Raw genomic sequence first — 23549 nt, 5'->3', positions numbered from 1 at the left:
TATATCCGCCGACAAGCCAGTTCTAGAGCTAGTAGTCCGGGTAGAGTTCATCATAAAATATATAGTCCGTAAGATAGGAAACTACATCTTGGAAATGTCCTCTGCGTGTGTACCCGCCAGCCATAAAGGACTTTACCAATTACCTTTCGGTAACGTGTAGGCAGTTGGCGTAAAGGATAGTAAAAGGTGTATTGAAATAATATTTAAAATATATTAACGAGATTAACTGTGTCCGCGCCAGCCAAGGCTTTACGCTGAGAAACGCTGGGCCACCACAGTCTTGTTAATTATATTTTGAATATAAATAGACATATTCTTATAATTATATTTTGACTAGTTCAGAGTAGTATTAAGAATATCGATATCGACTGTAGGGAATTCATCGAAAATATTATTAGTAAAAACATAGTATAATATAAAAGGAATTTAAAGAAAATAAAAAAAAAGGTGACAAATTATAATAAACGCAGGTTCCNGGTGACAAATTATAATAGACGCAGGTCCCATTGTAGAGAACCCCTTTTCTAAATCTAATATACACAAAGAGACTAATTAATCGAAATAAACGCAAGACAGTATAAACGACTGTTGACACTGAAGGAAGAAATCACCATAAAACCAACTCAGTCAATTACTAAAGGAAATAAAGGTAAGTGCGAATATTTATTTGCATGCCTTACTTCTAAAAAAAATCGCGTAATAAACATGAATAGGAATAAATGAGGTAGGGATATTTTATTATTTAATAAATAAATATAGTTTGACCCCAAGATACGACTTTATTCTTACCATCTTTATTCCTTTTACTCTTTTCTCTTTTTTTTTGTTTATTACAAAAAACTATGACTATAACGGCCGCTCAAACACAACTGCCCTTTGTTAGTTCGACGTCAGTAACTCCGGGCTACAGATGAGTAGAATTGTCACATCCACATCTCCCTTTATGCTAATTAATATGTATTACGTTGAATAAATAGAAATAAAACGTGTGTAATATAAGTGGTAAGAACAAAGTAATAAATGTTAATTACTGCCAGATATCATTAATACTTGTCCCAACTATACCATATCTAAACTGTGTCGGGTTTTTAATAGTTTTGTTTGTGTATAGTATGAAATAATCATTATATTCCGTTAACTTAGAAAAAAGATCTCTTGTTTTCTATTTATAATTTAGTTTGTATATACATTTGTATAATGTATTATAAATTATAATCAATTGTATACATGTATAAATTATCATTTTATGTTATCAAAGTTTAAAAAGACAATAAAAGAAATGGCTTATCTTTATCGTAAAAATGATCAATTTTATTGGTATCATTGTAATAGCAGTTATATCTATGTACTTAAAATAATTTTTTATTGTCTCCTTCACGATTATTTCTACTTAACTGTATTAAATCGTGACCAACATAAATTATATTTGGTTTATCAAATTTTCAATATAAATTATATTTACATTGAGAGTTTTTATAATATAGATACTTATTTCATTGTTTCAGTAAAATGTTAAAATATCTTTTACAATCATTTTTTAAACTTCTTCACATAAAATTCATCAGGATGAAAACTGTCTTCAAGAATACATGATTGATGCTGCTTAAACTTTAAATTTTGATAGCAAAATTTGACTGTACAGTTTGTATAAGGGGAAATTATATTAATTAAGGTAAATATTATTTGTTTTTATCACCGATATACTTTATTCCAACAAACAAATATAATTAATATAAAAATAGAACAATTGAATCAATTGAATGCCTTCCCCTCCAAAAAAAAGAATCATAGACAGTACAAAGATTATTTCATTTTTGGTTAATTCGGATGAAATACGGTCAATAACGTACACTATGACTGGAAGAGCACTGACAAGTTAATCATAATTCCATCCAAATCAAAATTTCAATAAATAGTGCGCCGACCGATTCGTAAACGGACGCGTCCCCTTTGGTCAAAATTATAATACTTTAAATAGCCTTAATATCAACCACACTACTCTTATAACGAGTTTACCATCACAACTACAGCCCCACTGTCATTATAGTGGTCACGCTGATTGGTTCAACCTACGCTACCAACCTGAGATACGTAGGTATACACTTAAAAATAAAACATATATATTGAATGATTTTTTTGTTGTAACACACTTAATTAATTGTAGAATAAAAATAATTAAAAATTAATATTTTTTTTAGTTGTCTTTAGTTAAATATTATTATTAAATTATTGTTTATGTAATATTGTTATAGTTCTTCCTTTATACCTTTTGAGGTGTCAACTTTGTTTTTTTAAATGGTAACACGTATTTTTAATTTAATAAAATGTTTGAGTTTTTATTTTAATAGTATTTGGCATTTGAATTTTAAATAAAAATTTATTCGTATGTTAGATATCAAGTTTTAAAGTTTCAAATTTTTGAGTTAATACATGTACAATACACAAAAATTAAAAAAACAGGTAGCTAATTGGTTTTTTATGAAGACATTATCACAACACGGAGTGTTTATTGTCAATTTCGACTATCAATAGATATGTTTTTTTTATTGCTACCAACAATTATTAGCGTTATTATTATTAAAACTTTGAATATTTTGAGAATTATTAATATTATTATTATTACGGAAAATACAATTTGATGTATTATAATTTTTTTTTATGGCAAATTTTACAATAGTTATTAAATTTATTAGGATTATTTGAATTAAAAGAATACTTAACTAAATTTTTTTCAGTATTAATTCTTAGTTCCTCCTGTTTAGCTATTGCGATTGCATCACTTAAATTTTTCGGATTATTAGCTAACACGATAATTTTAATTTGGTTATTGTGAAGACCTCTTTTAAATGCGCCTAAAGCCTGATCTTCACACATATCCCTAATAGCTGATTTTTTATTTTACAAGTTAATTTATAAGTATAGGACTGACAAATTTTAGATTCTAATCTTTCTACTCTATCGCCAAAATCTTTATTTTTTTCATTTTTATTTCGTCTAATTGTAATTCAACGCATAATTGATCTGGACAAATTTCTTCCCCAGAATTATCAATAAGTAGGATTTTTAGTTCCGACCAGTCCCTAATATCTACCGAGTCCGCTAATTATCTAACTTAGCCTTTAATTTTCAGCTTAATGGCTAAAATCAGTTGTTTATGCTGTTCAGCTGTAGCCATACGATAAGCATCATTTACGGTATTTATGAAATTATTTAAGGTATAAGACTTGCCTTCAAAAAGTTCGCCTATTAATTGAGCTAATTCGTAAATAGACAAATTATTCTGTGTAGCCATATTAATTTAACAAATTAAAGAAAATGTTCTTTTTTAGCTTCGATGCGAAGCTGAGAAGATATTAATTTTACCATGATGTGTTTATTTTATTTTTTTTTTATGTCTGTTGCCACATTTTCTCAACTCTCACTGGACCGATTTCTTTCAACAATACGTCAAATGATCACAAATCTTATCCAGTTGAAGATTTTATCCTTAAAAGTTGAAAAATTTTCCCGCAAATGGGGGAAATCTCCAAAAAATTACAAATTTAAAAATCGATAAATTTTGTCAATTTTTTCACTTTTTTTTCTTAAAACTTCTATAACTTTTTCAAAAATCAACAAATCAACATAATTTTTTTTTATACTAAAACCTTAGATATTTTAATTTTATTTGATATCATTTTTTTGAAAATTTAACACTTAACCTGTTAACGGGGGAGATTTAAAATAGCAACTTTTTCAACTTAATTCTTGAAAATGTTCCGGAAATATGCGTCCTTTAAACATATATCAAATTAAAGCTTATGTCATGTACTATAAAATTAAAAAAAAAAAATTTGACCCGACACTTTATCTTCTGCATGCAAACGGCTGCCGTAGTTAAAAAAACGCTATTTTAGTGTTAAAATTTTCAACTTAAAAATGCTATAACTTTTCGAAAAATGTATGTATCAGCACAAATATTTTTTTTCTAAATACATTAAAAGTACATCTTACATTTGACATAAATTTTATTAAAATTGGACAATTTCCCTTTATATAGGGGGCGTTCAAAACTTGAAACATTGTATAAAAAATTAACTTTTTCAACTTAACTTTTGAAAATGTTCCGGAAGGTCTGACACTTTTATATATATCTTAAATTAAAGCTAATGTAATGTACTTTAATATGAAAAAAAATAATTTCGGACTTTATTTTATCTTCACGGTGAAAAAAAAGGCTATTATTGTGTGAAAATTCTTGATTTTATTTTTTACATCTTTAACTTTATAATGCTATAACTTATTGAAAAGTGTATTGATCAATATAATTTTTTTATGGGAAATACTATTTTTTAATAATCCCTTTTCCATTCGACATACTTTATCTTAATTAAGATATTAATAATGAACTAGCAGAACATGTAGCTTTTGGAATAATACACAAATTTTTTTTAAATTAAACACAATCTAAAGATTTGCATCGAAGCTTTTATTTTTGATAGTGATTTTAATCACTGTCAGATATCATTATACTTGATCCATCTATGCCACGTCACCACTGTGCCGCGACCCCCCTGTGCTGGGTTTTTTTTATTAAGTTTGATGTCTGTTTTCACCATGAAGATAAAATAAAGTCCAAAATTTTTTTTTACCATAATAAAGTATATTACATTAGCTTTAATTTAATATATATATAAAAGTGTCAGACTTTCCGGAACACTATCAAAAGTTAAGTTGAAAAAGTTCTACTTTCTACATGAATTTTTTAGATTTGAACCCCCTCGTATATATGGAAATGGTCCGATTTAAAAATACAGTATGTTGAATGAAAGATGTATATAAATACTACTTCTCATAAAAAAATTGTAATGATCCATAATAAAGTATATTACATTAGCTTTAATTTAAGATATATATAAAAGTGTCAGACCTTCCGGAACATTTTCAAAAGTCAAGTTGAAAAAATTAAATTTTTGTGAAAAAGTTGTCATTTTAAATCCCTCCCTGTGGGCAAGTAATGGGTCACATATAAAAAAAAATATACCAAATAAAAGGTAATGATATCATGCATCTATTTAAAAAAATTATATTGATTTGGTTATTTTTAAAAAAGTTATTACAATTTTAAGTAAAAAAATTGAAAAAATTTCGAAAATAAGCAATTTTTAAATTTGTAATTTTTTTGGAGGTTTCCCCCATTTACGGGGAACGAGGGAATTTTTTTCAATTTTTAAGGATAATGTCTTCGACTAGATACAATTTGTGATCTTTTGACGTATCGTTGAAAGAAATCGGTTCGGTGNTATATTAGTGTATTTTAAAATTTAGTTTTAATTAAAATTTTTATATATTTTAATCACTTATAAGTGATTAGTGGACGTAATTTTGTCAAAGGATGAATTTTATGTCTAGCCATAGTAAATTTATTTATTTACACTATTAAAATAATTTCTCTTATATTATTTTTTATATTCTTTAATCAAAAGTTTATTTGAATACCTATAACAAAACAAAGTTTCTTGTAGAGAAATGTTCAACTAGTTTAAATAAATTTTACTAGATGTCTAAATAATATCAGTTACTATATTAAAATTAACATATAGTTACAAATAAAGGTTACGATGCATTTATAATTGATGTCATCTTTAGAATATCGAACAACATTATATCTTATAAGGGACCTTAGACATTAAAACAAAATATGTTGGCAGCCTATACAACATAGGTTAACTAACGTAATTTGTATTAAAGGTGCAACAAAAAAATTGTTTATATGGCGTAAATGAATTATTTTTAAGTTGCTGATAAAAAAAATTATTAGTTACAGACGTTATGAACCTCTTTTTCATTGATGTTCGATATGTTAATGAACATTCAAAATTCGATTTCGATAATAGTTATTATCATAATATTTTAACTTAAGGTCACAATGAGTTCATTATGATGTTATTGCTAAATATAAAATGCATTAATTTGAATTATTTAAAAAAAAAATTATTGAGTACTTATTATACTTTTTAGTTTTAAAATTGTTGTAGTTTAAATAAGTTATATTGAGTTAGTTAACGATTTATACGTTCTTAATTATATTTATATTAAAATGAAGAATACACACGATGAAAGTGAAATACAAAATTTTTTTAGGAATACTAACGTTTTCCTTACGGGCGGAACTGGATTTATTGGTCAAGTTTTATCTGAAAAACTGTTAAGGTATCTAAAAAAAGTTTTTTTATAGTCTATTTGCAAGAGGTGAAATTTAATTCTTCTTAAATATCATAAACAATTTGAATACCTATAGTTATTGTCACATGATTTTCAAAATATTTGGAGACCAAATATTTCAATACAACAATAATAAAATTGCTTTTTACAAAAAATTGTAGAATAGATTTTAATATGTTTTGAATATATTGACCCAGATAAATCAATTTAAAATATTTTTAAAACATTAAAAAGTGTTTTTTTCAATTTATGATAAGTTCATTTTTCATGTCATTGCGATATTGATAATTCAATTTTTTATTGTAATGATAACGATAAAAAAAAAAACTATCAATTTCTTATTTTTAACGAATAGTGCGTGAGAAATGTTTTTGATGCAAGTAATTTTTTTTTTTTGTCGAGGAAGTTTTAAAGTAAAATAATTGAAAAACCATATTCATAACTTCTAGAAATAATTCTAATGCATTCATCTTTAGTATTACCCACTTTATTCGAATGACATTTAATTTAAAAACACCTTATTAAATTTGATTAAAGTTTTGATAAGTTTGGTTTATGAACCCAAGAAGCTTTAGCGCTTTGTAACATCGATCATAGATAATAGCTACAGGAGAAAGATTTTTAGAAAGGATGAAACTTATATCACGAACAATCTCATTAGATTTTTTTAATAGAAATATTATAAATATAACATTTATAGAAAATAAGAGAGTGAATAGCAAAATTTGGAAGGTTTACTCAATACCTATTGGTGCCGTATTTGGGTTAAAATATGACAATTGAACGTATTTTTCTTTCATCTTTGAGTTTAACTCTATAAATAATATATTATGAATTTAAATATCATAAATGGTTAATTTTTTTTTTAAATGCACTTCTGCAATTTTCTTATTTTGTGATTTACAGGCTTCTAATTTTGTAAGAAATTGTATATTATTGGGGAAACTTCTATTGCGTTGGTAGAAGAAAACCAAGCTTGTATGTAACATTTGACTATAAAACAACAAATATCTTTTAAGGATGTTTCTTATTTGCTGTTTAGTTAAAATTTTTTTTTTAATAATAATATTTTTAAACAATCGATTGCCTCAATCATCCATCTACTTGAATGATATGGATCGAGTTGTCGAAAAGTAGTTTCCTTTGGAGGAACACCAAAGAACGTTTAAAATGTAATTACGTGTTCCAAAAGTTCTTGATAATCTTTCGAGGAAGATTTTTAGTAACTTAATTTTTTGCATATAAAATAATTTAATTTGCTTCATTTTTTTAAATATTATGAATAGAAATATCAGAAACTGACGTAGAAAATTGTGTTTTATCAATTTTTTCCGTCTTTGTTGAAATCTTTTGAACAATAATATTTTTGGTCCAGTTGAAGGATATAATTTAATTTCTTAAAAAACATTTTGTAAAAAAAAGGCAAAAATGTAGTGTCGGCATACTAAGAATAATATATCTCTTTCAAGACGTTGGTCCAACAAAACACATGCTCCATTAAACTTTCCTGTATTAGAGACCGTAGTATCATACGTAAAATCTTGTACTTTTTCTAATAGTGACCATTTGAACAAAGCTTCAAAGACAACTGATGAAACTTCTAAACTTGTCCTTGTGAGTATATGAAGGATTACAAGAAGCTGTTTAATATATAGGAAGACGATCTATATTTTTTTTTTTGTAATGGTAGAAAATATTTTTGTGTCTCAATGGATCACAACAAAATTCAAATTTTGATCATGAAATTTAGAATAAATATTTTTTATATTTTTTAAAATAACTTTCACGGGACCTTTTCATTGATGATCGGTTTAAAACATATGTGCTGGGATCTAATGATAAAGCATCCAATCACACAGTAAGTAAATGAACAGCATCCCTATCACTTACTTTAAACCTATTATGTGTGGCAGATAATCTAGATGTTAAAAGATGCCTCTTTTACATATTGACGGACCAGGCTCTTGTGAAAAATTACTTTCTTCTTCACTAACTATTCATCAGAAGATGAATCGGATGAAAAACTTGAATGCTTTTCTAAATCTAATTATAAATAAGTGTTAAATATACGATAAGAATATATTTGTTTTAATTAATTACTTTCTAATAAAGTTTCTGAGTGAGGTATAGGTTTTTTTTTCATTTTTCATTTGTTTTCTCTTTTCTAATTGTGCTAAGTTTTTTATGCTCATAAATGCTCAATAGTAAATGTAAATGCTCATTAAGCATTTAAGAACATTAATAGAAAGGCTAAGGAAATCACTCCAAGCAATAAGTTAGTATAAATCAGATTGGAGTAAATGATAATTAGAGATTGATTTTACATGCATAAATAATTTCATGGCATTAGTAGTAAAAATTAAAAGTTTAGAATGAAGGAGTACAGATGTAGCCGAATTAACAAATAAAGAAAAAAATAGAGGAGACAATACAGCATCCTGAGAGGGAGAAAAATAAGGAGGATTTGCACTATTAACAAAGATGAATTGAAGGTGATCTGACAAGTTTAACCAAAACAATAATGGATTACCGATACCAAAGATATCAAGAGATTTAATCAATAGTCTATTATCAACTTTGTCAAATGTCTTTGAAAAATCTATGTAGATTATATCAAATTGACTGTAAAGACGAAAATGATCAAATATACAAGAAGTTAGAACTAAATTATAGGTAGTGATTGAGCGAACAGGTCTAAAACCATGTTGCTGATTAACTATATTATGATTTAGAGAAGAATATATTGAGTTAAAAACAAAGAATTCAAAGTTTAGATAAATGAGGGATCATTTACTTAAGAGAAGAAAGAAATATACCTCACTGAAGGGATTTATTAAATTTATTTAAATGGAAAATAACATCTCTAAGTCTGTACCATTGAGATCAAAGGATTTATTGTTTCTAAGTGAGATGATGAGAGACGGTGTGACCAAATCGGTAACGCGGCAGTGCTTGACTCACACAGCCTCGGGTGACTTCATTTACCGAACGAGAGGTCAGTTCAGTAATTGGAATCGTCATCCCTTTTCTCCGGTGACGGTTTAGTCACCTGACTTGGAGTATTAATAGTTAAAAAAACCTCTCCTTTGGGTAGGTCGCTATCCCAAATAGACCTAAAAAGCTACAAAAAAGTGAGATGATGGTTTGACATAGAAATCAAGCCATTTGTAAAAGAAGAAGAATCAACAAAGGAATTATATATATATAATAATGAAAAAATTACACGTAACATACAAAATAAATAAATATATAAAATTAAAATTATGTTTAAAAATAATTTTAGAAACTATTATTTAATGAAATAATTTATAGATTATAATAATAAACAGTCAGTTTTTATGTCGCAACTGAATTCTAATTAATATAATTAATTAATTTTATCTTAGTTCATAAAAATGATTTAGGAAGGGCTAAAATGGTTACCAATAGATTAGTTAAGACATGTCTATACTTCACTTTATTACACTTGAGCTCAAACGCGATTTTATTGTTTTTGTAGACGAATTTCTTGTGTGTAGTAAAATGTGTAAGTGACAATAAGCAATTCGCTAAAAATTCAGAAAAATAAAAAAATCATTGAACTTGTTTATTATAAATAGACATTCTTCAAAAGATTGCTACATTATACATGTATAATGAAGAATGTCTATTTATAATAAACAAGTTCAATGATTTTTTTATTTTTCTGAATTTTTAGCGAATAGCTTATTGTCACTTACACATTTTTGAGGGCCACCCTAATGTATAAACAGAGTGATTGATTAACTATGCCTTGCAAAGTATCTCTGAAAATACAAGTTATCATTTTCTTTTTTTTTTTTAAATATTATGTTTCTATCTTAGGCTGCTCAATGAGTAAAATTACACTTTTATGATCATTCCTTATGCTTTAAATCAGTATCAATATTCAATTTTCAAATGGTTACCATATTTTTTTTATATATTCAAATAAGATATAGTTTTAAAAAAATTATTCGTAAAAAATTTTTTTATTTATTCAATTATCAGTGAGCTATGATTCATTAAAGTTTAGGGACGTGTGTATTACTCACGTCAGAGAGGAGCAAGCGTACCTTAATTTTTCCCGTTGCGGTACAATACAACGGTAATTCTTATCGGTACACTAAATATTAATATTACTGTATTTACCCGATAACTGCTTTATTTGTTAAATCCCCTAAACTTTAAATAGTGATATCTCGTTTAGAGTTTATTAAAATTGATTTTTTTTTATGCAAAACGAGATTAATAAAAAAAAAAACTGGGTTGCTATTTGAAAAACTAAAGTTGATATTGATTTAAGGATTAAGGGATGAAGATGGAATTTTTATTTCTCTTGTCTAGTAGCTCAACAAAGAGTTATAACAAATAAAATAATTACACATATAATACTAATATTTTTAAAGAAAATTGTTGAGGCATAATCAGTGAATCGCCTTGTATGAATGTGTGTTAAATATCGTCGGTTTATGTCATAAACCGATGTTTGTATATTTCTTTTATCATAAACTTTATGATAAAAGAAACATATTGATCAAAAATTTTTTTTAAAAAATTAAAAACTGTATTATATATTGATTTTATAGAGTTAAGTAATAATAATAGAACTCTTTAAGTTGGAAGTATTAAAAAAAATGTTTGTGAAAGGATTTATGAGGTATAAAGAAAACAAAACATAAACGAAACACCAAAATTCTTCAAGAGATTTAATGATATAACTAAGTTCATTTATTAAGAATTAAAATCATTTGCGGGCATTTAAAGCGTTAGATCTTTGAACTTCTTAAAACATGTGATATCCAGTAAAACGAAAAAACTGTATTGTTATAATATTACAATAAGATATCTCTAAAAGTTCCCTCTCTAAAAATCTTCCGATAATTACAATACGATTTATAATTTATACCATATAACAATTTAAAATGAAAAAATAAGTCAGTAATTTTTTTTTTTTTTTTAGATCGTGTTCCATTAAACATTTGTATTTGTTAACAAGATCAAAAAAAGGAAGAGACCCTCAAAGTCGCTTGAATAAAATGTTTAGTAGTTCAGTAGGTTCTATAATAACGTTATAAAATGCAAAATGTAACAAGTAATTAATATTATTAATATTTTAGTTGTATCAACGATTGTCAAAAGAGCAACCTGACTTTATTAATAAGATCACATTAGTTATTGGTGATTGTAATGAACCTAACTTAGGCTTATCGCCTAGCGACGAAGAATTAATAATACGTCAAGTTAATATTGTATTCCATTGCGCCGCTTCGATACATCTTAACGGACCTCTTCAACATTTAACATTCACAAATGTCAGATCAACTAGAGACTTACTAGTTATAGCAAAAAAAATGACTAACTTAAAAGTTCGTAAAAGTATTTTTAAGATTACAGTAGATATAAATAATGAATGAATAATTAAGGTTGGTTTAAGAGTCAATGCCTTAGGAATCTTATAAGATGGAATTTAAAAAATATACACTATAATTCCTTATTAAATGTTTAGTATTTAATATTAAATATTGAGAGGTGTGTGAAAACTCCAGTTTTGGAGATAAAAATTTTAGATTCAAAATTTGCTGTTAGATGGCTTCTATTAAATATCACTGATATGCTATTGTCATATATTGAAGTAGTACTCTGCATAAAATTATTAATAATTTTTTTGGTTATACAGGGTGATTTTTTTATCATAACCCACTCAATTACTTATAGAATAATAATAATTTAAACATTTTTTTTATTACTATCTTTAGTTACACATTATTCTTGAATTATTAACTATGTAATACTTTTTAAGATCATCCCTTATGCCTGGTAAGGGTGTCAACTTTGTTTTTTTAAATGGTAACACGTATTTTTAATTTAATAAAATGTTTGAGTTTTTAATTTAATAGTAAATGGCATTTGAATTTTTAATGAAACTTAATTTGTTTATTAGATATAAACATTTAAAGTTTCAAATTTTTTAGTTAATATATAGGTATAATACACAAGGGATTACAAATACAGGTAGCTAATGGATTTTTTATGACATCGATATTAGCAGGTACACAGCATTGTTATTATCAATGATAATAAGGTACATTGTTGTGAGTTTATAAATACACTAACTGACAATACAAAAAGTATATCTAATGATAGTTATAATTGATAATAAACAATCCGTGACTGTGATAGCAATATCATAAAAAACCAATTAGCTACCTGTATTTGTAATCCCTTGTGTATTATACCTATATATTAACTCAAAAATTTGAAACTTTAAATGTNGCAAAATTTTGAAACTTTAAATATTTATATCTAATAAACAAATTAAGTTTTATTAAAAATTCAAATGCCATTTATTATTGAATTAAAAACTCAAACATTTTATTAAATTAAAAATATGTGATACCATTTAAAAAATCAAAGTTGACACCCTTACCAGGCATAAGGGATGAACTTAAAAAGTATTACATAGTTAATAATTCAAGAATAATGTGTAACTAAAGATAATAATAAAAAAAATTTTTTAAATTATTATTCTGTAAGTAATTGAGTGGGTTATGATAAAAAATCACTCAGTATATAAGACAATTTTTTATTTTAAACATATCATTGATTTTATGCAGTCATTTGTTTACGTATCAACTGCTTTTGCAAATACAAATCAAGAAATCAGTAAAGAAATTATTTACAAGTGTCCAATGAAAGGCGAAACGTTAATCAGTATGGCTGAAACAATGTCAGAATCGTTCTTGAATTCAATAACAAAAGAGTAAAAACAAAAACCTTTGATTTTTAAACTAAATTTATACGCAGTTTATACTTTAAAGATGTGTTGGAACGTGGCCTAATACCTATACATTTTCAAAATGTATAGCAGAAAACCTAGTTCAAGAATACGGTAAAAATATGCCAATAACTATTGCTAGACCATCAATAGGTAAATAAATGAAATATTTATAAAAAACTGAATACTTTATACGAAAATTACTAAACATTTTCTAGTTGTAAGAAATACTATTCACTAAGAATGTGTCAAATAATATACTAAAACAATGTTAAATCAACTATAGATGAATATTAAGGTAATAGGAAACATTTCGGTAGAGTCTGTTTGGGAATGAAAATTCAGTTAAAACAATATGTTTCCGAAAAAATTTCAAAACTAAAAGAAAAAATTAGTTTTGCTGTTTAAATTCATTAATAAAGAATTATTACAATTAAATAATTGGTCAATCTTATAAATACTCTATAATATAGAAGGTATTTAGATTTGTACTCTTGTTTTATTGTTGCATTATAATATTTTATTTTATAAATTATAACAAACCAAAAGGAAAAAAAATTAAGAAAAAGGTAAGTAAAATTATTATCAAAAATAGCAAAAGATTAATAAATTAATGATAGGTTAATTGGTAAAAGAAATAAATATTGGTGAATGAATAGATTTGTGGTATCTCGGGGGTAAATAATATTTAATAAATGAAGTTAAATATCCCTTAAAATTGTATAATTTATCTCAATGGTCTATTATCCAATTTATCCAACGCAATGGATTGTTTGTGATTCGAAAGCATAGATTAAATGGTACTTACTTTATGTCTTATGTCACGTAATAATATTTTAGGATTAATCTATGCCAAATCATCCAGAAATAGTTGACCACCTCATTTTTTTTTTAATTTTCATGGATTATTCTTTATTTTGTACTTAGATTAAAACAATTTTTTGTACGACATTACTATTTTTATAGTTATTTCAATATACAAAATGTTAAAAACAGCCAAAACGTTAAAGAACACACAAATTCAATATTAATTTAATTGAATTAAAATTTTAGAATTGACCTTATTATAACTAAAAGTTTACATAAAAAAAAAAAATTATATGAAATTCTAAACTTTAATGACTATCTAAAAATGGCATCTTTCTGTGTAAATTGGCGTTTTTAAGCTCAATTAAAATCATTAAAATGTTATTATTTTATAGTGATTTTCAAATGAGGTATTGTCTAGTGTATAACTATGTTTCAATTAAATTTCAAATATGTAAAATATTTTTCTTCGGATTTAGAAGTCTATAAAGTTAGACATTTTATAAAAATACACGTATTCTAGGGGCCTTATTTCTATTGGGAGAACTAATTTCAAACCATTTTTTTTTTAATTTTATAGGTTGATTTCGTTTATTAAATGCGTATACGTTCCGCGCTGTGCAGTCAATATAATTATTTGCGAAAACGCTTTAATTTTTAAATAATACGACTTCATTACATAAAATCTGTGACTGATTTTTATACGTAAAAGATTCTATACACTCTATATTTTGTATTAGAAGTATAATTTATAATGTATCCATATTTTATTTTTTTGAATAGGTTTTTTTTTTGTTATATTTTAATAAATTGAAAGATAGATATCAATATTTTTCAAAGCTTCCTCTGGCCTGGCTAAAACAAGATTCAAAAATATTTATTTCCGTGTAAAAAGTTTATCAAGTCGCTATTAATATGTCCCGGTTCTGACGCCTTAAAAGATGCGGCACAATAATCACCAAGACAAAAATTAAACACTAAAATATATTCATAAGTTTCTCTGCGTTCTCTGCCAGCGCGATTTTCGTTAAAACAAAGATATTAGCAACGTGTTTAGCTACCCAATAAAAAAAAACTTATAATGGATTTTTACCATTAAATAAATATTTAAAGTTATTCTCCTTTTAAGATATTTTAAAATAAAATAAAATACAAAATCCAGAATTTTAATACAAAAATAGCATATTTTTGAATACGGTAGCCATTTGCGCATTGATGATAGGTCGTCGGGACAAATTTTTTTTTTTTAATTTAATAGTACATGACATAAGCTTTAATTTTAAATATGTTTAAAGGACGCAGTATTTCCGGAATATTTTCAAGAATTAAGTTGAAAAAGTTAGTTTTTGTAAAAAAGTTGCTATTTTAACCCCCCCCCCCCNTTTCCGGAACATTTTCAAGAATTAAGTTGAAAAAGTTGCTATTTTAAATCTCCCCCGTTAACAGGTTAAGTGTTAAATTTTCAAAAAAATGATATCAAATAAAAGGAAAATATCTAAGGTTTTAGTATAAAAAAAAATTATGTTGATTTTTGAAAAAATTATAGAAGTTTTAAGAAAAAAAAGTGAAAAAATTGACAAAATTTATCGATTTTTAAATTTGTAATTTTTTGGAGATTTCCCCTATTTGCGGGAAAATTTTTCAACTTTTAAGGATACAATCTTCAACTGGATAAGATTTGTGATCATTTTACGTATTGTTGAAAGAAATCGGTCCAGTGAGAGTTGAGAAAATGTGGTAACAGACATAAAAAAAAAAAACACATAATAGTAAAATTAATATCTTCTCAGCTTCGCATCGAAGCTAAAAATTTTATAAGATAAACTTATATTTTAAACTATTCATAGTTATAGGTTTTGTTGCTGAATAATTTCATTAATATAACAACTATTACAATGGTTTGGCTGCTTATCACCTCGTTCTATATAACTTAAAAAAGTTAAAAAACTATGAGATTTGTTAAATAAAATAGTGTGAAATATAAGTAATTTTTGAATAATTTAAAATTTTACTAAATTTTATGTTACTTCATTCTTATTAAACAATTAATTATATTATATTAATAATTGTAGCTAATAAATAATAATAAAAAAAACTAATAAATCTAAAAATACATAAAAGTTATAAAATCCCAGAAGAATTTTTTTTAAATAATTATTATTTATGAGATATTGAGTTGAAACTTTTATATAATATAAGAGATGAACATAAATATTTTATTACAGTTAAATGAAGATACATAGTAACTAATAAAAGCAAAAAAAAAAATGTTTATTTTAAGAGAAATTCAAGTGGCTAGTGTTAAAAGAATTACTGTGTATAGTACTATATAGTTAAAATCTGATTGGGCCCTTTCTTTTATTGTTGATATTAAAAATATTTACAAGAGGTCTCAAATTAAAGGTGCCCATCAAGATTTCCTCAATAACTCGCCTAGCCTACTCAGATCTGATTATATATAATAATAGTGTATTTTTTAAATTAATATTTTATTATATAAAATATTAAAAATTAATTTTCATGTATTCGGTTTCAGTTGTTTATACTCACAAAGAACCAATTCCAGGATGGTTTACAAATTTACAAAGTGTTCCAGGTCTTGTATTAGGAGTAGCATTGGGCGCGATACATGTAATGCTTGGTGATCCAAATGCGCGTGCTGTTATAGTTCCAGCCGATAAGGTGGCGAATATGATTATGTCATGTGCTTGGTTTGGTTCAAAAATAAGGTATTCGTTGGAATTAGATTGGATTTTTAATTTTCAGAAAAATAATAAAATTTAAATGGATCTATGTTAGTTTATACGAATAGAACGTAGACAACTATCATTTAATATTATAAAAAAATATTTTTAAGGTCGTTAAAATTAGATCAATTAAAAATATTATTTTAGTTGCACCTATACTCGTTATAGATATAATTCCTTTTAAAAATCTTAACTTTTATCTTCAACAATTTTTTATCTGACTTTTTTTTGGATTTCCATCTACGAATTTACTACTGAATTTTTAACCTTTTTTTTTAAATATCAGAAAAAATTCAGAGTTTTACGTGAAATACACCAACCAAAAATAAATGTATCATCAATATATTCAATAGACGTTCAATAATATACATTGTTTATTTTTTGTATAATATTGAGCATAAAATTCATGATGACTTCTGTAAAATGTAACTTTTACTTGTGATTTTAATAAATTTCGTTCTTGCAATCTTGATGCCAATAACTCTGATTTTTCCTTTGAGAGTTTCAAATCTCTTATTAAATCATTAAGTTCAGTTTGGGTAAAAATCCCCGGAATATTTTCAAGTTTAAAACTAATGTCAGTCTTACAATCGGCATGATTACTTGATTTGGGCGATTCACTATATTCTTTTTTCCTTTTGGGGTAAACAGGATATTTAACTGAGAGTAAATGTGGAACTGGTTTTGACATGGTGTTTACATGTGCATATTCAACTGTTTTATGACGTCCATGTTGTTTTTTTTAGTCAACACTTTATATATAACACTATATCTATATATATTTAAAAAATATAAAATTGACATTATATAAGGAAAATGGATGAATTAAAAAAATAATAATAATTAATATATTGAAAAATATATAAAATTAAGAAAAACTAAAAAGAATTTTTTTAATATAATTATTATTATATTAACAACTATTTATAATTTCTCCGTAAATATTATAATGTTAAATTATTAAATATCAATTTCATGCTAAATTGAATTACTATAATAAGTAGTTATTAATATATTATACATATAAATCATAAAACTTGTAATCAAGATATAAATAAGAAAATAAGAGTTAATATTGCATTTGAAATAATTCAATAACTCCTTTTAAAAATTAAATACTATCTACAAATTTTCATCGAAGCGTTTTTATGATAGTAATTTAATCACTGTCAGATATCATCTATACTTGTCCTTACTGTGCTGGATTTTTTTTGTTTATTGTATATATTTTCAGAAAATGATAAGGATTTTATCAAAACTGAACTCTATATTTTTCGTTGTCCTTGTTTTTAGAACACTTAGTTTATACCTTAAAAAATATCATGTTGAACCGATGCTTGAGTTCGACCTGAATTCAGTTTTTATGTATTAATTTCTTTAATTAAAATATTTCAGAAATGAAGAAACACCTATTCCAGTATTCAACTACGTACCCAATAATATGGCACCTCCTTTGTCATACGGACAATGTTTTAAAAATGTTGTAGACTATATAGAAAAATATAATATACATTCGACAAAAGTGGTATATAAATTTTTTTTTGTTAAAACTATGTTTATTTAAAACTAAATTTGATAATTTAAATTGTTGTTGATTTAAATTATTTTGTAAAAGCATTTAGCAATTAAAAAAAAATCCAATTCAATTTTAGTAATGTGATGAAATAGACAACGATGTGTTTTGGAGAGAGATGAATAAGGTGATGGGAGGAATATCTGGTAATGAGAATGCGGTGATAAATGGGGATATTAATGGAAATGTAGTTAAAAAGAGGAGAGAATATGAAAATATAATAGATAATTAAGGTACAATAATTGATTAATTTCTTGAATTTTGCTTCAGATTCTAACTGTTCTTCATGATTGACAATTTTGGATTCCAAATTAGAATTTACATACCTTAGTTTTAGCATGATGATTAGTTTCTAATTCAGATAATTTAGTTTTTAACTCTTTGTTTTGTATTTCCAATAAGGTTCTAGTTGTTTTCAATTTTTGACATGAGGTGCGTTCATTAGTTAAATCTAAATTTATTTGAAATAAATAAAAATAATATATTATATAAATATATACATTTTATATTTATATTAAAAATAATAGACGATTAATTTCTTAAAGGTAAATCTACTAAAATTAATTTTTAATACTTAATGACAATGTTCTTGATCTTGCTGTAGTTAATATTTATTTTAGAAAAAAAGAAGAACATTATATGACTTATAAAAGAGAGGTAGTAATAGATCATAGATTGTTTATTTTATGTGTAAGAGTGAATGTAAATTGAGTAAAATATTGTAAGTTATCTTAGGCAAGAATATAACTACACAACATAGACTGATTGTAATGGATTTATGGTGTAGTGGGAAGAGAGTATACGAAAACAAAAAGAATACAGGAGGAGAATCAAGGATTAAGTGATGGATATTGAAGGGAAAATGAAAAAGAATTTCTAAAGTCAGTAAAAGACGACAACGTGGAATGTGTAAAGAAGCCAAGTGTGCAGAAAGTAAGGCGAAATTTAAGAGGTATGATGAGTTGATGATAGGCTAGGAACAAAGGAAAGTAAAAAAGAAATCTATAGTCTTGCAAAAGTAAGAAAAAACAGTTTAAATATTATCACAATGTAAGGTATATAAAAAATGATTATGATATGAAAAAGGTAGAAAGAGTATTTTGATAAATTACTGAATAAGGAGTATTTAATAGAAATATTAGAGAATATTTATTGGAATGAGGGACTGGTAAATTTAATTAGTGAGAAAGAGGTATGGGAGGCTTTTGTATCAATGAAAAAGAATAAAGCAATAGGACTAAATGAAGTGGCAGTGGAAGTATGAAATATATTAGGCGGTGTTTGCTTAAGTAGGATTAAAAATAAGTAGGAGTAATACAGAGTATATTGAGTACGAGTTTGATAAAAGAGAACATGAATAAGTGAAATGAGGAGATCAATGACAACCAGCGAGGGTATGATAGGAGAGGTGTAAAGTTTTAAGTATTTAAGATCAGTTGTGCAAAAGAATGGTAGTATGGACGAGGATGTAAGAACACAAGATTATGTGCGGGTGGGTGATGTGGAGTAAAGCGTTTGATATGTTATGTGATTAGAAAATTCCAAAGAAGCTGAAGAATATGTTCTATAAGACTGGTGTGACACGAATTATGATATATAGTTCAGAATGTGGGGTAATTGACAATGCGTATAGTGTAGCATAATTTAAAATTCTTATATAGATGAATAGAATGACTAGTGAAGAAAGGATTTTGAGTTTCAATTAACATATAAGGCAGAGTATAGGTGTAGCGTCAATCGTGGATAAGATAATAGAAAATATATTTAGATGATTTGGTAATATTATGAGGAGAGAGAAATAGGATGCTGTAAAAAAATGAGTGTTGAAAAAATTAAGATAGAGGATGACCAAAAAATGGTTTGCTACTTTTAGGATAAGGCTGGTAGATCACAAGAAGTTGGGATAAATGCAAGATAAAAAAGAAGAAGAAGAATTTGATATTTTTTACAATTTGAAAATAAGGTACTTCGAAATCTAATTTTAAAAATGTTTTTTTTTATATATCTCTTTTTTAATTTTCGAAGGTAGGTAAACTATAGGTATCAATTTAAGTTTAAATATTTATAGTATTATTTAAAAACCCAAGAAGTGGTCTTATAAAATGACTTTCTTATCAAGAAAGTATCCTAAAAATAATTAAACTTTCTCTATTTAATTATAACGTGTTTATAAAATTTTTTAAGCAATAAAAGCAGTTTAAAAACATTTTAATATACTATTTATTCATAATAACCACTCAGCAGAATATACACTAATGATGTAAAATTACTATTTAAACATTTTTTTGGAATAATATTGGAAATGTTCTTGAAATTATTCTTTAAAAACGAGTATATTTTCATTATATTTTACAATATTGTAAAATGGTATAAATTGGCCAAAAAATAAAAATTAATCACTTCTAAATTTATCTATTTAGCTTCAGCCAGTTAGATTAATCGAATTTAGAGATATAGTCTATTTTGAATAAAAGTTAACCAATTATCCAATTTTATATTTTTTAATAATATTCTGTAGAATAATGTTCTCAAAAATATTCTTGTTACTGAGAATATTCTCTCAAAGATATTAGTTATATTACTACCCTTATTATTTATGAATATGATATTATTATTATATAATATTTGATTATAAATTATTTTTTAAGTCTGAAGTTACACTATAAAATAACTGATTAATCATACCCAATTGTAATTTCTACTGTCAAATATTATCGTGGTAATAACATAATTAATATCTTAGCACAGTCATGCGTAAGTCATATAGACTCACATGATGACATATATGTTATAAACTATAGTTTATATTTGATTTTAAAAACCTCTAAAAGAACCTATTTTTAGAAGAATGCAGGTACTTTAAAGTGTTTTAAAATAAATAATTTGAGGTTCCAGTTGTGTTATCGTTTCTTTATTTTCTTAGTCAGAAACATTTTTGAACTAGTTCTTAAAGGTTCTTTTTAAAAGGTTCCAAATCCTATATATAAATGTCGTGTTGGGAATGTTAGGTATTATCAATATTTCTGTATTATTAATACACCCCTTAAGTACAATTTTATTGCATATCATCTTAATTAAATAGATGTATAGAATTGTTTACAGTTTTTTTAAAAATCATGAATGTTGACATGCCCATCATTACTTGACAAGTGTTTTTTTCAGGTATTCGGTTCCAAATTACTTTATAAACACTAAAAACGTAAAGTGATACTTTCCTTTTTTTTTTGTATAGGTATGGATTCAGTTTATGACGGTCACTAAATCAAAATTTTACTATAATCTACTATTTTTTTTGTGTCATTATTTGCCAGCTTTTTTTATAGATATATATTTATGGATTAGTGGAAAAAAGTTGAGGTAATCAAAAATTTTGTATAATATAGAGTACATAAAATTAATATATTAATTTATAATTTAATTAATTAAAAAACAAAACTTCAAATAAAATAAGTAATATGTATAATAATTGTTATTCTGTTAATATGGTTACATAGAATTAAAAACAATTTTTGGTATTTTATAGTTTTGGACAATTTTATTTTTTAAGGTAAAAAACATATGAATTATATGAATTTTAATTATTTATTTCCATCTTTACAGAAATCATAACAACTTATAGTTTTATATAAAATACTATCTCAGCTTTACATTAAAGCTCAAAAATGATGTAAAATTTGTTTAAATGAAATTTAGTTGATTATAAAGAATTTTCTAATAAATGTATTTTTTAAATTTTTCATAAATATATTCTGTTAATAAAAAGTTATTCGCTTCATATAAATGATTAGAAATCTAAAAGACATTAATGGCATGCAGACAAAATATTACTAAAAATAGAGATCATTATCATTATTATACTTATATTATTAAATATAATTAAAATACAATTAAAATTATGCAATTTTGCTCTTTTACTCGTGCATCATTTAATAAATATTTTATTATTTAGAAATTAAAACTTCTCATTAGTAAATAATTTTTATTTTAATAGATTTAATAACTAATCAGTACAGTTAATTAGTTAATATGTTATTTAATTAAATTGTTAATTTAATTCTTATTTTAAGAGTAACACCGCTTTATTCAAAACTTGATGCAATGTTACGTGAAATGGGAACGAATTTTGCCTGCAAATCTTTTAAATTTGATGATACAAATTTAAAAAACCTCATTTCGTGTCAAAATGATTACGACAAACAACTGTTCGATATGGACTTGTCAAATATAAATTGGCATGACTATTTCCTCAATTGTATTTATGGAGCTCGTAGTTATGTATTGAACTATTCGGACGACGAAGCAGAAGTGGCCGCGAAAAAATATCAAAAGTAACAATCCATAAAATTACAGTATTCCATAAGTAGTATTTGGCATATATTAAATAAAAATAAATAGTTTCGTTTCATATTCTTTAATAAAAAATGGAACTCATTTTGTTTTGTTCCTTTCATTAAAAAAGATTTTGTTTTTTGGGCCGTTCCTTTATAAATAAACTAATTTTTTTAATTGTCTCGCTGTTTATGATAGTTTTAATGATTTAGATTAAGAATCTACAGATCCGAATTTAAAATTTGATTATATCGTTGTTTCCAAAGAATAGAAGTTTTAAGCAATTTGATAAACTTATTAGAAAAGAGATAATATGATTATCGCTAATAATATACGATTATTATATATAATTTTCTATTTTTATAAAAAATGTGAAACAAAACCCAATCTATTATAGATGAATTCAAATTATTTTTGTTAATTTCTTTAAGTTTATTTTTCTCGGAATAATATTACTTGAATTAAAATATGCAATGAAATAAAAAATAAATAATTTTATTAAAAATAATGAAATATGATCTTTGTCTTAGAATAGTATATTAAATAATAGCAAAAGGTGACAACGAGGTACAATCAAAAAGTACCGAGATTGATGATATTATTGGTAAACTAGTTATTTAAAGAGATAGAAATTTTAATGGAAAAGAGAAAAAAATATATTTTAAATATTTCTCTGCTAGTTTTTTTCTAAAATGGTTTTTTTTTTTTTACAAAAATTTCTAAAGTATAGGATTTAAAAACTTGGATTTTTTATGAAAAATTTATACCTAAAATATGCATTAAAATTAAAATAAATTCGTTTAAAGAATATCTAATTTTAAATAATTTTATTTAATAATAACATGAAGCACTTTTTATTGTTACAGAATGAAGGTTGTTTACCGTATAACAAAAGGAATCATGTATTTAATTATATTTTATTTATTATATAAAATGTTTTATGTTTTACTGTAAAATTATAATTAAATAATTTAATTGATTAAAATCTACTATTTAGTAAAAATCTGTTTTTTATTATTTGCCAACCATGTATTTGATAAACAATGTAAGTCCATAGTATTAAACTAGTAGAAAATAGTAAAAAACTATGTATAAGTTACCATTGGTGTGCTGC

The 23549-nt window shown here is 25.0% G+C and overlaps 2 protein-coding genes across 2 annotated transcripts in view; both read left to right on the top strand.

Annotated features, from left to right (window-relative positions):
- The window catches only part of LOC126905778 (fatty acyl-CoA reductase wat-like), a 60020-nt gene that overhangs the window by 16993 nt on the left and 19478 nt on the right, over window positions 1-23549 (top strand). The gene's annotated exons all lie outside the window — the stretch shown is intronic.
- On the top strand, window positions 5996-23438 carry LOC126905781 (fatty acyl-CoA reductase wat-like). The gene is made up of 10 exons (XM_050685827.1): window positions 5996-6192; window positions 11165-11255; window positions 11322-11570; window positions 12819-12964; window positions 13023-13132; window positions 16323-16515; window positions 17929-18058; window positions 21339-21463; window positions 22174-22434; window positions 23302-23438. Exons 1-10 carry the CDS (start codon window positions 6080-6082, stop codon window positions 23387-23389), a joined length of 1506 nt encoding a protein of 501 aa, XP_050541784.1. The 5' UTR covers window positions 5996-6079; the 3' UTR covers window positions 23390-23438.

This window comes from Daktulosphaira vitifoliae, unplaced genomic scaffold (genome assembly GCF_025091365.1).
Source record: "Daktulosphaira vitifoliae isolate Bord-2020 unplaced genomic scaffold, ASM2509136v1 Scaffold_4, whole genome shotgun sequence".
Classification (NCBI taxonomy): domain Eukaryota; kingdom Metazoa; phylum Arthropoda; class Insecta; order Hemiptera; family Phylloxeridae; genus Daktulosphaira; species Daktulosphaira vitifoliae.
Note: the sequence above shows the minus strand (reverse complement) of the source record. Positions and strands in the feature narration are given on the sequence as shown.

Excerpts from the sequence above, each read along its gene's own strand:
- LOC126905781 (XM_050685827.1), top strand. The coding sequence starts at position 6,080 with ATGAAGAATACACACGATGAAAGTGAAATACAAAATTTTTTTAGGAAT. Across the intron at positions 11,256-11,321 it reads ATAAAATGTTTAGTAGTTCA|TTGTATCAACGATTGTCAAA; the intron begins GTAGGTTCTATA and ends TTAATATTTTAG. Across the intron at positions 11,571-12,818 it reads AAAAAATGACTAACTTAAAA|TCATTTGTTTACGTATCAAC; the intron begins GTTCGTAAAAGT and ends GATTTTATGCAG.